The 20,029-nt window shown below is 34.7% G+C and overlaps 2 protein-coding genes and 1 pseudogene across 2 annotated transcripts; all 3 read left to right on the top strand.

Moving 5' to 3' along the window:
• Positions 1-643: 643 nt before the first annotated feature.
• On the top strand, positions 644-3,850 carry LOC108221571 (ABC transporter C family member 3-like; annotated as a pseudogene).
• A 6,952-nt stretch (positions 3,851-10,802) lies between these two features.
• Positions 10,803-11,972, top strand: LOC135152863 (putative F-box protein At1g32420). Its single transcript, XM_064093993.1, has one exon. The coding sequence runs from the start codon at positions 10,803-10,805 to the stop codon at positions 11,970-11,972; it is 1,170 nt and encodes a 389-aa protein (XP_063950063.1).
• Positions 11,973-17,649: 5,677 nt separating this feature from the next.
• On the top strand, positions 17,650-18,816 carry LOC135152862 (F-box/kelch-repeat protein At3g06240-like). Its single transcript, XM_064093992.1, has one exon. It carries the CDS (start codon positions 17,650-17,652, stop codon positions 18,814-18,816), a length of 1,167 nt encoding a protein of 388 aa, XP_063950062.1.
• Positions 18,817-20,029: the final 1,213 nt, after the last annotated feature.

The raw sequence follows: 20,029 nt of genomic DNA, 5'->3' as shown, positions 1-20,029 counted from the left end.
TCTAAGGGAAAACTAAACTGACAGAGGAACATATATATATGTATTGGATAGTTAGTTCTCCCTGTAGTTGCCCAGTTTATTTATTTACCAGGTTTTCATTGTTATTATAATAAGCCAACACAGGTATAATTTGTAGTCGTACAAAATTTTGGTTTGGTCTATCTCCTTTATAACTGCAAGTCTGTCACATGTAAACTTCTCTTACTCTTACAATGTTATAAGAGTTTTATACGGTTCAAATTACAAACACTTGTGAACACTTGTGATGTAGTACAAGATAAAAACTCTACCATTATTCTTTTAAATATAATTTATATACTATTTATATACTATCTATACTATACTATAATAAGCCAACATAGGGATAATTTGTAGTCCTACTTTTTGTTCACGTTTTTTGGTTTGGTCATTGTTTTTTGGTTTGGTCTTTTTATTTTCTTCGATTAGTACACTATTACTTAAAAAAACAGCTCCTGTTAGAGTTCTATCTCATGCTGGACATTGGTTTTCCAAACTAAAGCAAACACTACAGAAAACCTCTGTGCGTATGATTTTCTGCTGTACCATATTTTGTCTTCTTTAAGGTAAACATCTGGTTTTCTTTGTTTTCTCGATTTGATGTGTATGTTGAACAATGACTTTTGAAAAAAGTGGTATGCATTATACCTGTTAGAGGAGTTGTATAAACAGTATATCATTGAGATTATTTTAATGATCCAAACTTTTTATGTGAAATCTTCTTACAATGCTTGTGTGAATGGGATGTTTATATTTTTATTGACCTAGACGCGGAAAGTGGTTGGTTGTTTTAACGAGTGACGAGCGAACTCCGTAGCTGGACCTCTGTCTTCCTCTCCGTCTCGACGATTCTACTTTTCATTCCATCTCTCAAGAACTTCATCCCCCTGAAGGTTTGTTCGTCATACATATATATGAATATGAGTTCTATATCTTCTGATTAACTAGCTTTCTTTGTTGTTCATTGTTTATTTATCTTAAATTTAGTAATTTAGTTGCTTCAACTTGTTATATTGGTAAGTAGTTTCAGCTGCCTCCAAGCCATGAAAAAACTAAGAATGAATCATGCACGTAAAGTGTTATATCTGAGAGTTGTTTGAAAAATTAACTCACTGTGATCAAATGAATAATCACAGAATTAAAATCATTAGAATTGTGCAAGTTGCTTTAGTTATCTTTTCAACCAAGTGTATGAAATCAGTGTGATATATAATTATTTATCTGTTACACCTTCGGTTCCGGTGCTTCTTAATTTTGTTTTGTGTATACTGGACAAATTTTATTGGTATGCAAATGGCTGGTCTGAATTGATAATCATAGTGCTTTTTGATTCAGTCAGTAAAGCACTTTCCTGGCTAGCTATCTCAGTTTATCTGTTTACCCAAGTGCAAGACTTAAGTGATGTTAAGTACCCTTTGTTATTAAGGGTGTGGTGGTGTGTTTTCTTTTCGGCATCTTGTTATTGTCTTGTTATAGACTATGTATACTACAATATAAGCCAGCCTTTGCCACTTCATTTTGTGATTTCAGATGCCTTAGATATAGTTATAGGATTGTTCCTATGTTTGGTGGGGTTTTCAGGATATATTAAACCAACTGAAAATGGTATTTTTCAAGAACCCCTTTTAAGTGCTGATATTAGTAGGGTACCTGATGGTGAAGAGTGCAAAAAGTCCAGAGGGGGTGAAACTGTGACCCCTTATGCAAGTGCTAATATATTCAGTCTTCTTACTTTCTCTTGGATCGGTTCTTTAGTTGCATTGGGATATAGGAAAACGTTAGACATTGAGGATGTTCCTCGGCTTGCAAGTATTGATAGTGTTAAAGGTGCCTTTCCACTTCTAAAAGATAAATGCGGTGGTGATAATAGTAGTTTGACCACGCTTAAGCTGGCGAAAGCACTATTTTATTCCATGTGGAGAGATATCTTATTGACAGCATTTCTTGCAATGATAAACACGGTGGCCTCCTATGGTGGTCCATACCTCATTGATTCATTTGTTCAGTACCTAAATGGAAGCAAGAACTTGAAGGAAGGGTACCTTTTAGTATCTGCATTTGTCATTTCAAAGCTTATTGAGTGTTTGACACAAAGGCATTGGTTCTTTAAGGTGCAGCAGAATGGAACCAGGGGCAAGGCAGCTCTTATTGCATTGATCTATCACAAGGGATTGACCCTGTCATGTCAATCAAAGCAGGGTCACACCAGTGGGGAGATGACAAATATCATGACAGTGGATGCTGAGAGGATTGGTGTCTTGGCTGGTACATGCATGATTTATGGCTGGTCATCCTTGAAGTTGGTCTGGCGTTGATGATTTATATAAAAATCTAGGGCTGGCTTCTGTTGCTTCATTGGTCACAACCATTATCGTGATGTTGCTAAATGTACCATTAGGGAAATTGCAGGAGAATTATCAGACTAAGCTAATGGAATCTAAAGATCATAGAATGAAGGCAACTTCTGAAATCTTAAAAAACATGAGGATTCTCAAGCTTCAGGGCTGGGAAATGAGATTTTTGTCTGAAATTTTGGATCTTAGAAAGATTGAGGCTGGGTGGTTAAAGAAGTTTGTCTACACTAATGCCGTAGTTACATTTGTTTTTTGGGGTACTCCGACGTTTGTGGCTGTAGTAACTTTTAATACATGTATGATTCTCAGGATTCCACTTGAATCTGGAAAGGTTTGGTCTGCTCTTGCAACTTTTAGAATACTTCAGGAGCCTATTTATAATCTTCCTGATACAATATCAGTAATGATTCAAACTAAAGTTTCACTTGACAGAATTGCAGCATATCCGAAGAAGAATGAGATTTGCATGGAGCCAGCCATCAGATCTTGCATAGTAGTAGTACAAACAGTAGCCATATATAAAAATGCCAGTTGAGCCACCGCAAAGAAATGACCTGCACCAAATTAACACAAATTGCAATTTCATATTGACTCATGAATGCATATTTATCAAACTCACTGACAGTTTGCTGAAAATAAGAAGAAGACCATATATAGAGGCAGCGCCGAAATATTGACACAGAAAACGAAAACAACAAAGCTTGGTTTTATCAAGAAACTTTTGTACCTCCACCACCATTCATGATCTTCAGCATCAAGTTGAAAGCAGAATGATGAAGCATGGAATTCAGTTTTGCTATTTTTACCAGCAAGTCCACCCATCACAAGCAAAGGCGAGGTCACTAAAGTCCATATAAGGGTTATAACCACAATTGTGCCGAAAGGAAGTTCTGCAGTTGAGCTATAAAATATGGCAACAGTATTGAGGAATTCCTCACCTGTTAAAAAGAAACTGAACGACAATGAGGTCATCAACTCTGTTCAAAGATTTAATCGACATGAGTGCAAAATCACAACATTAAATAATAAAATCTGGAAAGGTTTTATCTGCTCTTGCAACTTTTATCCTGGGGGAAGGGCCATAGATTCAAGATGGAAATGAGCATATGGGAATGCTGTGAGCTACTGAACAATGTGGTGGATGATAGTGATCCTGATTTGGATGAGCCGTAGATCGAGCATCTTCTGCAGAATGCTGAGGCTATCAGGAAAGATTATTCGGATGGAAATTGGTTGCACTTGACTGCTCTTATCCATGGTAATCATATGTTAAACCTAACTTTTTAGTCTTACTTATAAAAAATTATTGTGTCTCTTTCTTTTTGACAAGAATTGCTAATTTAAAAACCAAACTCAATTTTGCTTCATTGGGACGAAGGCCATAACAAGAGGTCGAAGATCCGAGCCTTGAAAAATACTCTGATTTTCTGTAGTTTACCTTACTGTCTAAATTATTTGCCTTGCACAGTGATCTGATATTTCGGCTCTATTTTGTACTGTACTAATTAAAATGAAGAATGTTTGTTCAAACTTCGGTATACAGTTTTATAATTCTGTTTCTGCAGTTTTGTATTTTGTACTCTGTAGTTTGCACATTATATTTTGCAATATGCCGATTGCCCATATCTTTTATCCTGCAATCTCTTTTGTTGCTGCTGCAATGTAGCCATTGCAGTGCAGACTGAATCCACTGCTGTGCGGTGTGCAGAGTTACGCTGCCTGATAATAAAATATTGCAGATTTTTAAGTTAAATATTGCAACTTGGTAAACTTAGAATTCTCTGAATTATAATCAGTGTGTAATTACAAGAATATCTTTGCGCGTGTTTCATGGTAACTTCGAATTCTTGCACACTCGACCATAGAGTTGGTCTTTATGCTTGCATGCCTGTATATTTATAGTAAAAGATTGGGTATACTTTTTAAGCAATTATTAAGTTAGTGTTGCTCACTTGTGAAAACCATTATATATGAGTTCAACTTCATCATGCAAGAACATACTATATGTGTTTTGCTCAAACACTTGATATGTAATAGTCTAATAGACCCCTGCAATAACTTTGATCCAGTAGATAACCACTGGAAATATTATCAGGGTGTTTCTATATTTCAAATTTAAAGATTTAAGGAAGAATTAAATGTTTTTCAATATGATAGCAATATGAGAAAAATTTGTCATTTTTGTAACACATTTATCTGTTGGAACTGAGCCTCGACTCTTTATGTTCACCCATGATTCCTTTGTCGGCCTCGGTACAAGTTCTACGTTCTACTCTAGGGTCCATTCACCAATGAAGGGATCTATAGAGAAACTATTGTTTCTTAATTCTCTCTTTGTCTTCTCAGGTTACCTAAATGCTCTCCAATTTCTCCTAAATGAAACAAACTAAAGAAGGTCTTGGTTTGTTTTAGGATCTAAATGTGTCTTTATCCTTGCTGCAACTCTGTTAATTTTTCTAACTTGGGACAGATTTCAGACTCTTTCGATATCTTGTCAGTTTCCCTGATACAAATCGTATATACTATCAGGGTCGATTGGTAAATTCTGTTTGGTAAGTAGGGCAGCTCTTCAAACAAAGTGTTCAAGATGAGATTAACATAAGTGCATTCATTTTATTGGAAGAAGTTGGGTGAGATTCATTTTACTTGGTTAAGTTGTTTTCTCACACTTTTTTTTTTCACACAAACATGTGAAATTGCTACTCCACTAAGTTTTTTACAATGACAATGATCACTTATTCCCACTACTAAATTCTTGCTCCCACATACCTATAATGCATATGGCCTTATGTTTTTCAAACTGCTTGAACCTGAAGTAACTAAAAAAATTCTATTAAGCTTATAAATAAACATTCACATGTAGAATCGACTAATATAATTTAATACCATTTCATTTATTTAATAAAAAAACACAAATAAAATGATATTAAGCTTATAAATAATCACATTAAAATTATATGGTCGCACGTGCGTAAAATGATATTAAGCTTATAAATAATCACATTAAAATTATATGGCCGCCCGTGCTTCGCACGGGTTATAGGCTAGTATCAGTAAAATCACAAGTAGTTCATTCTGGCTTCTCCTCATTATTAAGGAAAGTCCACATTGATCTGTTTTGTATACACATTCAAATACTCAAAAGTAAAGGAAAAACAAAAACAATGCAAGAAATCACCAAAGAAGTTAGAAGCAAACAAAGGATGTGAGAATTATAAGCACCAAGGTCGGCTTTTATTGCCTGTTTAACGATCTAATAATTAAAGAGAAAAAAAATGATCATAGATACATACAAGCAGTCTAATGATAATTTTTTTATGGGTCAGTTGTGGTCGACATAGCTGCAATATACATACGAGAAGATGGAATACTTGGTGTTTGGCTCCCCTTTTAAGCCGAACTTCTCGACTTATAAGTTAGAAGCACTTATTTCGTACCGTTTGTGTAGGAAGTCAAGAAGCACTTAAAAAAAGTTAGGAATGCTAGCTTTTGTTTCAGGGCTTCTACTTATTTCCCAAACACTTTAATCACTTATAAGTCTTATCTTGCTTCTAACTTCTACTCCACTTATTTATTTTAAGCAATAAGCACTTATTTTAAGCTCACCCAAACGGCCCTGTTACTTGGCTGATTATAAGCTAGACAGGGAGATGAGGTTGGGATTAAAACTTTCTGGTCGCAGGTGTAAGTGAACGATCACAAGTTAGATACCGTTACAATGGTTTTATATTACTGATGGATGAGCAGGCTTCTAGTTCTTGCAAACAACACGAAGACGAGCCTAGCCAGTCAGACAGAGAGTCTGCTTAGAATTTCACCCAACAGATTGTCATCAAGTTCCGACCATAAATCGATATTAACTTCTTTTGCTGCTTGTTCATGTTCCTTCCACTTGTTCTTAATGTTATCAACCAGGGGCATATCTTTGGAATTTCAGTCAGTTTTGTACTGTATGTTTCTTTCTTTCTCAGTATGTGCTTATTTATCTAATTCTAACTAATGAGCTGTGAGTCTATCCTGGTGGTACCACTACATGGCTCGATCACCACCATTTCACGCATCCCGTTCTCCTGTGACATCTCTGCAGTCTGATCAGTACAACTGCAAAAGGCACCACATATTACTCTCTTGATAGCATAAGGGTTATCATTTTTAACCTTTAAACTCTCACTTTGTATAAGTAAATAATTCTCTTCTCTTCCAGCGAATACAAATTATTCGCGTGGACCTGTTCACATGAGTTTCCCCTGAGTACAAGAAAATTCTTTTTCAAACCATTCTCTACAATTTGTTTCAGATGTGAACAAGTGCATCTTTCCGTTAAGAATCAAATATCTTTTTAAGCATAACTGAACCGATTAATGTGAAATAATGTCAAAAAAAAAATAAAAATTGCGTTATATTTTGATTGGACAAGTGTAGTATGGTTTGTAACATAGAGACCATCCTCTCGTGTTCTCCATATTGGTTTTTCCAAAAATCGTATATTTATTTTATCATAGCAGTTAAAGTACAATGATATTTATATTTATATAACATTTATTATAATTTATATACAGTTTTAGTTTGTCAATTAGTTGTATGCTTATTCATTTCTTACATTGTGAGATGCTTAGATGGTTAGATGAGCTCGGTAACTTGTAGGTCATGTGGTAGCTTCCCTGGTTGGATGTTTTTGGTGGTACCTAAAGAGTCTACTGAAATTGTTCTTACTGTAAACTTCACTCTTTAACATGTCGCATTCCGATCATAATTCATGAATTGCTGTTTTTCACCTTGACATTGTCTGACTCTAATCTTTATAATGGGACTTGTCCAGTGCTCTTGCACTTACTGTAATATCAACTGGTGTTGCCGTTGCTGCACTAGCAGATTGGAAATCTATCTTTGCTAGTGCTTGCATAGCTGTGGCATGGATCATACCCACTGCTGTCAACAAGATATGGTCCAATCTTCAACAGAAAGATAAACGTAAAGCTCTAGCATATGTCATATTTTCTACTATTTTTTTTAATATTAATTACCTTGTTTTATGTAAATATTTTACTGAATTTTCTTAACAATAGATGTCAAGATTCACTTAATATTGACCTTTTGTTAATTTTCTCACTGAGCAAAAATATATGATGACAAAAATGCTTCTCATATTTGTATGAAAAGAAAATAAAGATATCAGTCCTTTCAATTAGTATTATCTTTACACATGCTCATATGGGCACTTTTTCATGTTATAGTTTTTACAGGTTAATATATATATATATATATATATATATATATATATATATATATATATATCATGAATTTTATGATTCATTAAGGGCCATGAAAGTTGGCTTTCTTCTGTCTTGAAGAGACCGTGAATGATAATGTATGGTGACTTAATTATAGACTAATTTTGAACTAATGTGTAATAGTTACTCAAATTGCTTGCAGTGAGACATTTATCGGCTTTGTTATCAAATTATAGTATATATCCAATCAAAAGATTATTCTTTGATTAGATTTGTACATATGTTATAATACACTATTAATGATAGTTTTCCATCGAGATAATAGAATTTAAATATAATAGAATTTAAATGGTGTAATGGAAGCTTATCATATTACGTTTTCATAATTGCATCACTCTTTTTTGCATTAAAGATGTTTTGGTGAAAGACAAGCACTACAACAAACTGGGATTTTTACGATGGAAAATGATGCGCGCAGAATTTACGATGGAGAATCTGCTTTAGTCGTAAGATATGGCAATTTCCTGGCGCAAATGAGTAATATACAATAAATTTTTCCCGCGCTAGGTTCCGTCGAAGTATTCCATCGGAAGTTAATTTTTTAAAATAAACATATTCATTTCAGAGCAGAAAATAAATGAAAAACATATGTTTCTGTATTCTGTCGTAAGTATTCCGTCGGAAGTTAATTTTGCAAAATAAATATATTCATGTCAGAGCAGAAAATAAATGAAAAACATATGTTTTTGAATTCCGTCGTAAGTATTCCGTCGGAAGTTAATTTTTAAATAATGATATGCATTTTATAATGGAAAATAAATGAAAAGAAATACGGTAGCATGAACCTTGCGACGGATTCCATCGTAAGTTAACCTACCTGCTTTAATTGCCACCTTCCCGCATTTATGTTGAACGGTAAAATAACATGTATCTTAAGTTACGACGAATATTTTCTGTCGTAAGTTAAAAAAAATCTACATGTAGGACCCACCCCTAAATTACGACGGTTTTTACGTCGTAAGTTTGTGGAGTCCACTCACATTTAGTTATGACAAAATTGTTAACTTATGATGAATTTTATACATGTGATCAAAAAATGAACTTTAGACGACTGTAAAAACGACAAAAACTTTTCGTCGTAATTACATGTATTTACGACCGAATTAGTGTAAAAATTCCGTCGTAAGAAGCATTTTTTGTTGTAGTGATTAATGCATGCACAAGATTCTCCGAACAAAATTCAATTATATTTTCACCTTCTATGGATGTTCACTTCTCGATCATTAAATTTATGCGTGTCTCTAGGTTAGATGATAATTTTTTTGAACTAAAGAATCTCCCTCCTTTGAATATTGTATTTCGAGTTCTCATACAATTACATGATGTAAAAGTCATTTTGTCAAAAATATCCTAATACTCAATAAGATTTTATAGATCTGTGGTAACTTCAATAGCATCGAAATCATACTACAATTTATTAAAATGTATTACATATTTAGAATATGAATCGAATATATATTATTTTATAAGAAATGAGGAAGCCATATGTCACATTTTTGTGATGCCATAAGGCACAAAATAGAAGTGCCAAGTGGTACTACAGAAAGACACCAAATGACAAGATATGGAGGTGCCACATGGAAATGACAAAGAGGTGCCAAATGGCAAGATAGAGTTGCGCCGTGTGGCGCATTAACAAGATGCCATGTGGTGCATTAATGTGGTGCCATGTGGTGCCACTTTGGCATGTCATGTTGGCGACATGTGTATGAGGGCCACATAAGCTAGTGACACGTCATTTAGTGACTATTTATTAATTAATAATAATAAAATGGGTCCATACAATAAATTACCTACCAATATATCATGTGTAGGTAAAGAGTCTTTCTCTACCATCTTTTACCTACCAATCTCTACCAATAATATATTGGTAGGTAATTCTCTTTAGCCACCAATATTGCATTTTTACGTAGGTAAAAATGCAATATTGGTGGCTAAAGAGAATTACCTACCAATATATTTATTTATTATCGATTTTTTAAGACAAAAGGCGTGCTTATATCTCTTCAACATGGTTTTGTAAATCGGGAATCGAAAATCGGCCGACCTACTGATTCAAAATTTATAAGAGATTTATAAGAGATTTGTTTTATAATTTGGGGGTTTCCATCAAATCGGTGAATATAATCGATAAATTACTGAATTTTTATAAAAATTAATCAGATAATTTTTAATAAATTGAAAAATTTTAGAATACTGCTTTCAAATATTATTTACTCAATTAAATGAGATGAAAAAAAGAAGGGAATTTGACAAAAGTATACCCCTTTTAACATATTATTTGCAGTTATGCTATATGTTTGCCCCACTAATTAACTCTTTGTCTCTTTGTCTTTATTCTCCCTCATGTACCTCTATCTCCTTGCTTTCTTTATCTCTCTCTTACTCTTTATCCTCGCTCTCCTCTCCTTCTCCCTATATCTTGTTGTCTCTCTCCGCGCCCTCTCCTCTTTCTCTCGGACTTTCAATTAATAAGATGAATTTTTGATTAGGGTTTCAGATTTTGGGTAAATCAAAGATTGAATCAAAAAATTGATGAGATTGATTGCTGGTTGCATTGATTGTTGATTTTGTTTTTGTAGTTGCTTAGGCGGAGGAGGCGAGAAGGAAAATCAAGAAAGACAGATGGACCGTAAGTACTAGCTGGTACTTGTTTTGAGTTGTTTTCTTGTTTGTTTTAGTTGGTTGTTTTTGAGTTGATTTCTATTTTGTTGTTTTAGTTGATTTTTTGGTTGCAATGCTTGTTGATTTTGATTTTTTCATTGTTTTTGTGATATTAGTATTGGCCTCATAGGGCACTCATTTTTATGTCTTTGCCATAAGTTACAACCTATTATTCAAATAAATATAATTTTCAACATATTTTTTCAAATTTGCATTTGTGGTTGCTTAAATGGTTGTCATTAGTCATAGATATGGTTGCTACAGATATGGTTGCAAATGCAATCTTCGTATCTTTGCAAATATTTTTTGAAAGATGGTTTTTTACAATTTGTCATTAGAAATGACAGTATTTTTACAAAAATTTATTTAGACTTGAGTATTTATGAAAAATAATAGTGATAAATCTTCGTCAACTCTCCTATCATTCCCAGAGGACGACAATCATAACAGGAGGAAAAGAAGTCCGGAAATAGCAATGAGCAATTTACCAGATGATCTATGGTTCCAGGTCTTCCTCCACCTTCCGGTGAAGGACCTACTTGCCTCCAAGTGTGTTTGCAAATCCTGGCTGGCCAACATTTCAAGCCGTCGTTTCGTCACAGATCATCTCCGTCGCTCAATCTCAAGTGGGGAGGATAATGAAACTCTCATAGTTCAACATTCAGTAAATCGAGCACGACATGGCTGGGGCCCTTTTTCACTCACCCACCTCACTTCAGGCGACGTTTTAGAACAACTCGACTGTCCTTACTCTGAAGGTTACTATTCTTCTGGTTACTATTCTTCTGGACCAATATCTTGTAGAATTTTGGGTTCTGATTGTGGCATTGTTTGTGTTCTTGTTGAGCGTGGAAGGAGATCATATGATATTTACCTTTGGAACCCGGCTACAAAACTCTCCAAACTCGTTCCCTCTCAAATCGAAGGTCGCCTCTTAGAGGGGCAGATTATAGGCTTTGGTTTTGATCAGAAAGATTTTGATTGTAAAGTTGTTGAAATTGTATCCTCCTCTACTTCGGTGTATTCTTCAAACAGGAATGCTTGGCGGAAGATGTTTCCAATTAAGCAAAATCTGCCCATTGATGTTCCCTTTGTAGCGTTAGAAGTATGCTTGCATGGATTTTTGCTGACAACGGGACATAAAGGTATGATGGCTTTTGATCTGAACAAGGAGGTGTTTATTTATAATATTAAGCTCCCTGTAGATCCTGAAGACACTTGCATTGCTGAATATTATGATTCAATTGCTGTTATGATGTGCGAAAAATCTGAAAATAAGGTGAAATTGTGGACATTGGATGATGAAGCATGCCTTAGTGGTGGTGGAGTAGAGGCATCGTGGACTATGAAGCTCAGTTTTGATGTAGGTGATCAGAATTTTTATCGTCCTCGGGGACTTTTCAACAGCGTTGAGTTCTTACTGGTTGATTATAACTACGACCGGTTTCTTTATAACCCCTACAAGCAAGCGCCGACAAATCTTCGCCCTACTACCTCCTGGGCGGAGATTTTCAACCATACAAAGAGCCTTTTTCCAGTTGTAGGGTCCAAACCAGTCAAGTGGACTGCTTCACCTTGGAGGCAGCTTGAGTGGGACTACAATGAGGAAACGGATGAAGAAGGTATCTCAACTGATGATGATTAAAGTCATGATGATTAGGGTGCAACATCCAACTCAGGCTAAAGTGCGAGCGACAAGAAGAGGGTTTTGATGTCGGAAATATAATGATGTGGTCCTTGTGGTTTAAGTTAAATGTCTTGGTTTAAGTTAAATGTCTTTGCTTAATATATTTCTGGTTAATTGTGACATTTAATTTTATTATGTTTTGAAACGTTTGAATTTCTTTTGATGTAATGACTGATGAATTTTAGTTTCCTGTTAATTTTATGACATATTGAGCTTTTGTATCAAATTCCATGATTTATTGTTGTCTTGTGTGTTTTACTTGGGATAAACGCCGACTTTGGTGGTTAATTATGGAGATGATTTTCTAAATAGTTGTATTCCTCCAACAGTTATTTCCCTCATTTTATCAGACCTTAAGATAAACCATGTGGGGTAATCCAATGTTTCTTAGCATAAGTTGACGTAATTAATATACGATTTCAGTCGGCGTATTCTGTGTTTTTTACATTGTGAATGTCTATGATGTATGACAACTATATATTGAGCTTCTACCTTAACTTTTTCTGCTACTGATGTCTACTGATAGTCTCTGATAAAGAAGATATTCTTATGTCTTATTAGTTTTTCAGCCTTGTATTTATCATGTTCCATAGTGACTCTGATTTCATAATTTGGGAATGGCAGTTATGTCTTGATTAGACAAGTGTAGTATTATTTGTGAGATATATACTGTTCTGTTATGTTTGGGGATTATGAAGCAAAATACAGGTGCCTGGTTCTATATATTGGGCATTGCTACTTAGCAGGACTGTATAGTGAGTGTGGATTGTGCCTGCATTGCTCGAATGAAGATAGCATTGACGTACACGATTACTGCTCGGATAACACATTTATGTATTTGTCATTCGCACCCAAAGTTAGCAATCCTAAATGTGTTTCTCTCTCTTAATGCCAAGATCATGCCAAAATTTAAATGTATTTCACTTGGGTAGTTTTTTTAAATGGAAAGACTAAGCGACTTCAGTGTTATAATATGTGTGTTTTGCCTAATAAAAAGCTTATACATGCTTTTAGTGCTAACACAATCTAAATGCTTTCCAACTTCCAGGGGATGATGTTTTTTAATAAATTAACAAGTATTGGGGCAATAATCGATGAGATACTACTGCGCGTTCCATACTTTAGATCATCACTACAGGAAAAGAGAGCATTTCCAACCGTCAAAAACCGACCGATCATTGTAGTCAGAAGAAAGCGGTCATTTCCGCGGATCTATTGACCAAACGAAGTCGGTTAGAAAAGATTGGGTTATTTATGACAGATGCAACTGACCGGCAGGGATCGATCAATTATAAGTGGGTGTGGGTCGGTTTTTAAATAGGGCTCCCCAAATGAACCCTGAAATTTTTTTCTGGCAGACTCATATCTTACCGCCTTTAGTCTCTTTTAGGTCTATCCACGTGTATGCCAAGTCACAGACTCACAGGTGAGGCCAAGTTCTAAGAAAATGGCAAAACATCACTTACTAAAGGTAGCGGTTGGTCGTCGGTTGGTTATAAGTTTCATTTCCGACCGATCACTTATTTATGATCAGGTTTTAAAGGACCAACGCAATCGGTCGGTCGGTGATCGGTTATGAGATGAAAACCGACCAACTCTCTTTATTTCCGACCAATTGCGACGGTCGGAAATGCCCACTTTTCTTGTACTGGAGTAACTTCAATTTAAGCGAATATCTGGTTTTCCATATTTTAAACCCTCTTTATGCTAAATCTCACCACCATTGCTTTGTCATCGTCTCCACTGAGATCATGTAGACTAATAGAGGGAATTAGAAGCCTCATTCTCAAAGAAAGGGAGGACGACGACCCTTTTTAACTCTTCCACGTTGGTGCTTGTCTACTTGTGACCACTCTAATATTTTATATCTTAAGGTAATTATCTCTTATTGCATCCCTCTCGTATCATTCATTTTGATTGTGAAATGTTTTGTATATCTGTTTGCCGTGGTGTTTATGATATTTATCCTGCTGCTAAAAATATACCCCTGCAACTAAGAAAGTAACTTTAGGCTTTGATTTTAATCACGTGGTTTTTGGTTTCAACTTTCAGGGCTGGGATTTTGTTGCACACTATTCCGGCCAAATTCTATTACTAAAAAGGGACAGTACCAAGCGAAAGATAGGATGACTGATATTTCTTGTAGTTTCCATGTATGCCTTCATGTTTAATGGTTTATCACAGGTGTTTATATTTTATGTTGAACTCCCTGCCCATTCCTTTGAAGATGCTAGCAGTCCTTTCTGTAGAAACCGGGATCAGTAATTTTAAGTATCTAGTGTTTATTGTAATACATAAATAAATAACTAATATCTTACATATACACGTCAAGGGCACCGTTTGAACGTCACAAGCATCATAATTTTGATGTGAAGGCCCTCAAGCGCCATTGACAAGCATTTACTTAGGATAAATGCTGATTTTGGTGGTTGATTGTGGAACTGATGCTCTCAATAATTATATTCCTACAACCTTTATTTCCCTCATTTTATCATGCTTTAAGATAAACCATATGGGCTAATCTAGTGCTTCTTAATTAGATTAAGATAAGCCCTATCTTATTTGTGATGTTTATATATATTGTATGTGTCAGTATTGCAACTATTGAGCATCTATCATTACTTTTTTCCATTTTTTGATATTTGTATGCTACTAATTAACTTCTGTCAATAATATTGGCTATGTAATCAACTGAATTAATTAATCTCTGGTAAAGAAGCTATTCTTATTTCTTGTTTGTTTTCAACCTTACATGTATCATGCATATTCCAAAGTGACTTTACATGATAAAGCATGTCTTTCATGCCGGTGGATTTAACGCATCATAAACTATGAAGCTCAGTATTGATGCAGGCCGGCATCCCATTACCGTTTGTCAAGGGCCTTGTTGAAAGCGTTATATTCTAAGAGTTAAATATGGTGATAGGTTCTTGTATAACTCCTACAAGAATGTGGGACGATCCTCCTTTTTAAAATGTAATGAAATTTTTAAGTAAACGCAGAGTTTGCTTTCAGATGCAGGATCCAAACTATTCAACTGGATAGCCTATTTGTAATCAATCGTCGGGGTTTAAGGAGTCAACTAACACCGCAATTGTGCTCTTCTTTGTGGTTGCCAGATGAACCGAGTCTAATTAGTTTTGATGATCAGACAAGGATTTGGCTAAGAATTAAGAATGGCTCGGAATTGATGATGAAGAAGGTGAAGATGATTGGAAATTAAGCTTTTGCACTAGCTTTTTAGTAAGAGTAGTATTTTACACTTGTGTATGTCCTCCATCCCCAGATAGAGATGATTATACTACAAGAACTAATGGTGGAATATGGACGAAGTATAGTACTGCAGCATCTTTTAGCTGTTTATAAAGACGAATTATATTTTGAGAGATAGTTATTGACGCGTGGTAATGACAGATAAACTGAAGCATGTCTCTTTCTACTGGCCTTGCCAATGTTAGCTTACAGTCTAATTGGGGAATCATTGAAATTCTCCCAGGTCTTGTACATATATACAGTACTGATAAAAGATAGCCACGGTTCATCAAGACTTCTTAATTACTGTTAGATATGTTTCCTTTTCTTTTTAGGGATTTTACCAGATGGCTAAGATTGCTGTGACACCAGTGGCTTAATTCATTTCTTCTCAGGAGAAGAATTTTGCTCGTAAAGGTAACTAGTGCTGGTTGAATAATTTGTATCTTGAAGATGTCCCTAACTTGCAATATGATAATTCACTCTAGCTTGTTAATGTTTATATCTTGATACTTAGTGGCCATTGTTTGCCTTCTTGACGATAAAAAATTTAAGAAGAACTAACTACCTGTCTTACATATTGGTTTTTAAAAGAATCAGACATTGATTTCATTACAACAGTTTAAGTACAGTTATCTTTATGTTTATTACAACATTTATTTAATTCTTTTTTGGTATCTCAAATATTTGTATGCTTATTCACTTCTTACCTTGTGTGATCTTAGATTTTTAAATGAGCTCGGTATGGGACAGCACCCCTGGTTGGATGACTTTGGTGGTACCTAGTGTCTACTTGCAAGAGATAAACCATAGATATTCATGCTTTAGTTTTCTTTAGTTTTCCGTCGTAAGTTTGTGGAGCCCACTCACATTTGGTTATGATGGAATTGTTAACTTGTGACGAATTTTATACATTATGAACTTTAGACGGCTATATAAACGACGGAAACTTTTCGTCATAATTATATGTCTTTATGACCGAATTAGTGTAAAAATTTCATCATAAAAAGCCTGTTTTGTTGTAATGTACGTGCAAGCACAAGATTCTCTGAACAAAATTCAATTATATTTTTCACCTTTTATGGATGGTCACTTCTCGATCATTAAATTAACGCGTGTCTCTAGGTTAGATGATAATTTTTTTTGAACGAAAGAATCTCCATCCTTTAAATATTGTATTTCGACATCTGATACAATTACATGATTTTAAAGTCATTTTGTCAAAAAAATCCTAATACTCTATAAGATTCTATAGATTTGTGCCACTTCAATAGCATTGAAATCATACTACAACTTATTAAAATGTATTACATATTTAGATTATGAATCGAATACACCCCTCACACATTTTTCGTGATCCAGACCTAAATCATGAAAATCTCATAAATTTTGGAAAATATAAACGATTGCTAATAATTAACTGAAATCCACCATTATAGGAACCTTTAAAATTGGGTAATTAAGAAAGACACGTTATAAATATGATATCATTAATTAGTTCATCGTATCCTCGCTACATTTTCTGCTATATTTTCAAATTAATTCTAATCCTTTTCCTTTGTTACTTCTATTTTTTTCTTCATGCGAAAACCGGGGATATACAATGTTAACAGACAAGTAAGTTTGTAATTTCAAAAAATTTACTTCTAATCAATATGTAATTCTTAATTAGTTTTAATCTACTACGGCAAAAGTGACCCGTTTATATGATATTAGTATATTACTATCATAATCTTACATATTTCAAATTAGATACTAATATAATATATGATTGAACTCCAAACTAAATTACAATTCACTTTATTTCGATGACGCGATAAACTTTTTTTCTTGTTCTTGATTCTTTTTTCCTTTCTCCTTCTTTATGAAAAACTCTCGAGTGTTTTTATTAAGTTAATATTAATGTGTTTTCACATAATATATAGCACTAAGATATGATACATTTGTGATATAAATTTCTTCATCATTTTAAAAATACCGTTATTTTTAATGTGAGATTAAACCCAATCTATTTTTACATGCAAATATTTTAAAATTATGTATATAATATCCGTTTTATAAAGAAAATATGCTTATATCTCTTTTAAACAATATTTCCTCTCTTAAATGAGATGATAAAATTGAAAAGAAAAAAAAAACAATTAAAATGTAAGCAAACTAGGTTGAGTAAACATTATAAAAACAGCAGCGCCGTCAATCTAGCTAGGACAAGGGTTTCATCGATTTTAGAATCCCAATTCCTCCCAATTCGTGTAATCAGCAACTCCAGTTTTGCATTATAAGCTGGTCTCAATGCCCAAATATACTAATCATAAACCTTCATCAAATACCCCCTTAATTTAAAGTGGACGAAAATCATAACAAGCGGAAAAGAAGTCTGGAAATGACGATTAGCAGTTTACCAGATGATCTATGGTTCAAGATCTTCCTCCGCCTTCCGGTGGAGAATCTACTTGCATCCAAATGTGTTTGCAAATCCTGGTTGTCCGTCATTTCAAGCCCTAGTTTTGTCAGAACTCACCTCAAGCTCTCAATCTCAAGTGGTGAGTATGACGAAACTCTGATCGTTCACCATCAATTAAAAGGCGAAGACGACAATCAAGAACTAGTAGGCTGTGGTCCTTTTTCACTCTCCCACCTTGCTACTTGTGACATTTTAGAACAACTCGACTTCTTTTACTCTGAAGGTGACTATCTTTCGAAACCGATATTGCCTTGTAAAATTTTGGGATCTGATTGTGGAATTGTTTGTGTTCTTGTTGAATACGGAGGGGGAAAGGATATTTACCTTTGGAACCCGGCTACGAAAGTCTCCAAACTCATTGCCCAAGGTTGGCATGTAAAGTGGGAGGCTATAGGGTTTGGTTTTGATCTTACCGATTTTGACTGTAAAGTTGTTCATATTGTATCCACCTCTACTTGTGCCGAGGTATTCTCTTCGAACAGGAATGCTTGGCGAAAGATTGAGCCCATGCCCCTTGATGTTCCCATGATTCCTGACTTCTATGTATGCTTGCACGGATTTTTGTTAACAACAGGACGTCATGGTATGATGGCTTTTAATCTAAACAAAGAGGTGTTTATATTTAACATTGAGCTCCCTGGAGATCCTGTTTCGACTTGCATTACTGAATATAATGGTTCGGTTGCTGCTTCAGTGTTCCAAAAATCTGAAAATAAGGTGAAATTGTGGACATTAGATGATGAAGCATGCCTTCGTGGTGGTGGAGTAGAAGCATCTTGGACTATGAAGCTCAGTTGTGATATTGTAGGTAAGCGGTTTGATTTTGTTGCGGGTCTTTTTAACAGCGTTGAATTCTTACTAGTTGATAGTGAGGCGGACTGGTTCTTTTATAACCCCGACAAGCAAGCAACCAGAGCCCTTCGTGGCCGTCTCCCATACTGTGGAATTCTCAAGCATACAAAGAGCCTTTTTCCAATTGCAGGGTCAAAACCAGTCAAGTGGACTGCTTCACCTTGGAGGCAGCAACTTGAGTTGGTCAAGGGTATGGAATCGGATGAAGAAAGTATCCCAAGTGATACTGATTAATGTCAAGATGATTAGGGGAAAGTGATCATGTCGGAGATAATGGTCCTTGATTGTTTAAATTAAATGTTAAGCTTAATATGTATCAGGTTAATTATGACATCTAATTATTATGTTTTAAACTTTTTTGAACTGCTTTATATGCAATCACCGATGAATCTTAGTAGTTTCCTATTAATTTTATGACTATTGAGTTTTTGTTATCATAATATTCCATGATTTATGTCTACTGGGGATGAATGTTGACATATATTTCACTCATTTTATCAACCTTAAGAAAGATAAATCATCTGGAGTAATCTAATGTTTATTAGCATAAGTTGACATAATTAATATGCTTCTTCAGTCTCCCTATTCTGTGTTTTCTACATTGTAAATGTCTATGATGTATTAAAACTAGGCTCGGGGTCCCTGTGTAAGTTAGGGTATACTATCAAAGGGAAAAAAACTGTAGTTTTTGATGCATATGTACACGGAGCTACAAGATTGTCCGGTGAAAAATTGACTCATTTTAGGGGATATTTCGTCCCGCGCTTTTCTCTCTGTTGAATGTATGTTACTAGCATTAATTTGACTGTTTTGGACTAGCTGTCTTACAACTAATGAGCTTCTATCTTTACTTTATTTTCCCTTTACTGAACCTCATATGCTACTGATGTCTACTATATAATTTCATTCTTTAATGTTTGCTATATGATCAATTAGTCTCTGGTGAAGAAGCAATTCTTATTTCTTATTAGATTTCAGCCTTGCATTATCATATTCCAAATTGAACATGTGTAGTATGGTTTGTAAGATGGATACCCTTCTCTTATGCTTTGAAATTTAGAGGCATATTACAGGTTCCTGGCTGTGTATATATCACATATAAGTGTAGTCACTACTTAGCATGACTGGCTCTGCATTGGCCCGATAAAATCTATAAGGTATGTTATTTCAGTCCCTATTCTGTAATTTTTTTACATTGTCAATGTTATAAGCTATTATAATTACTGAGCTTTTATCTTTGCTTAATTCTTTTCGTTTGCTTGATCTCGTATGCCACTGATGTCTCTCCTATATAATTTCAGTCAATAATGTTTTGCTATATGATCAACTGAAGCAATTAGTCCCTGAAATAAATGTATGATTCTATGATTTACATAATCTGGATTTTGAGTTATATTTTGATTGGACAAGTGTACTAAAATTGTTCTTAGTGTAAACTTCACCCTTT

Source organism: Daucus carota, chromosome 5 (assembly GCF_001625215.2).
Source record: "Daucus carota subsp. sativus chromosome 5, DH1 v3.0, whole genome shotgun sequence".
Lineage (NCBI taxonomy): Eukaryota > Viridiplantae > Streptophyta > Magnoliopsida > Apiales > Apiaceae > Daucus > Daucus carota.
This window is presented reverse-complemented; position numbering and strand designations above follow the sequence as displayed.

Excerpts from the sequence above, each read along its gene's own strand:
- LOC135152863 (XM_064093993.1), top strand. The coding sequence starts at position 10,803 with ATGAGCAATTTACCAGATGATCTATGGTTCCAGGTCTTCCTCCACCTT.
- LOC135152862 (XM_064093992.1), top strand. The coding sequence starts at position 17,650 with ATGACGATTAGCAGTTTACCAGATGATCTATGGTTCAAGATCTTCCTC.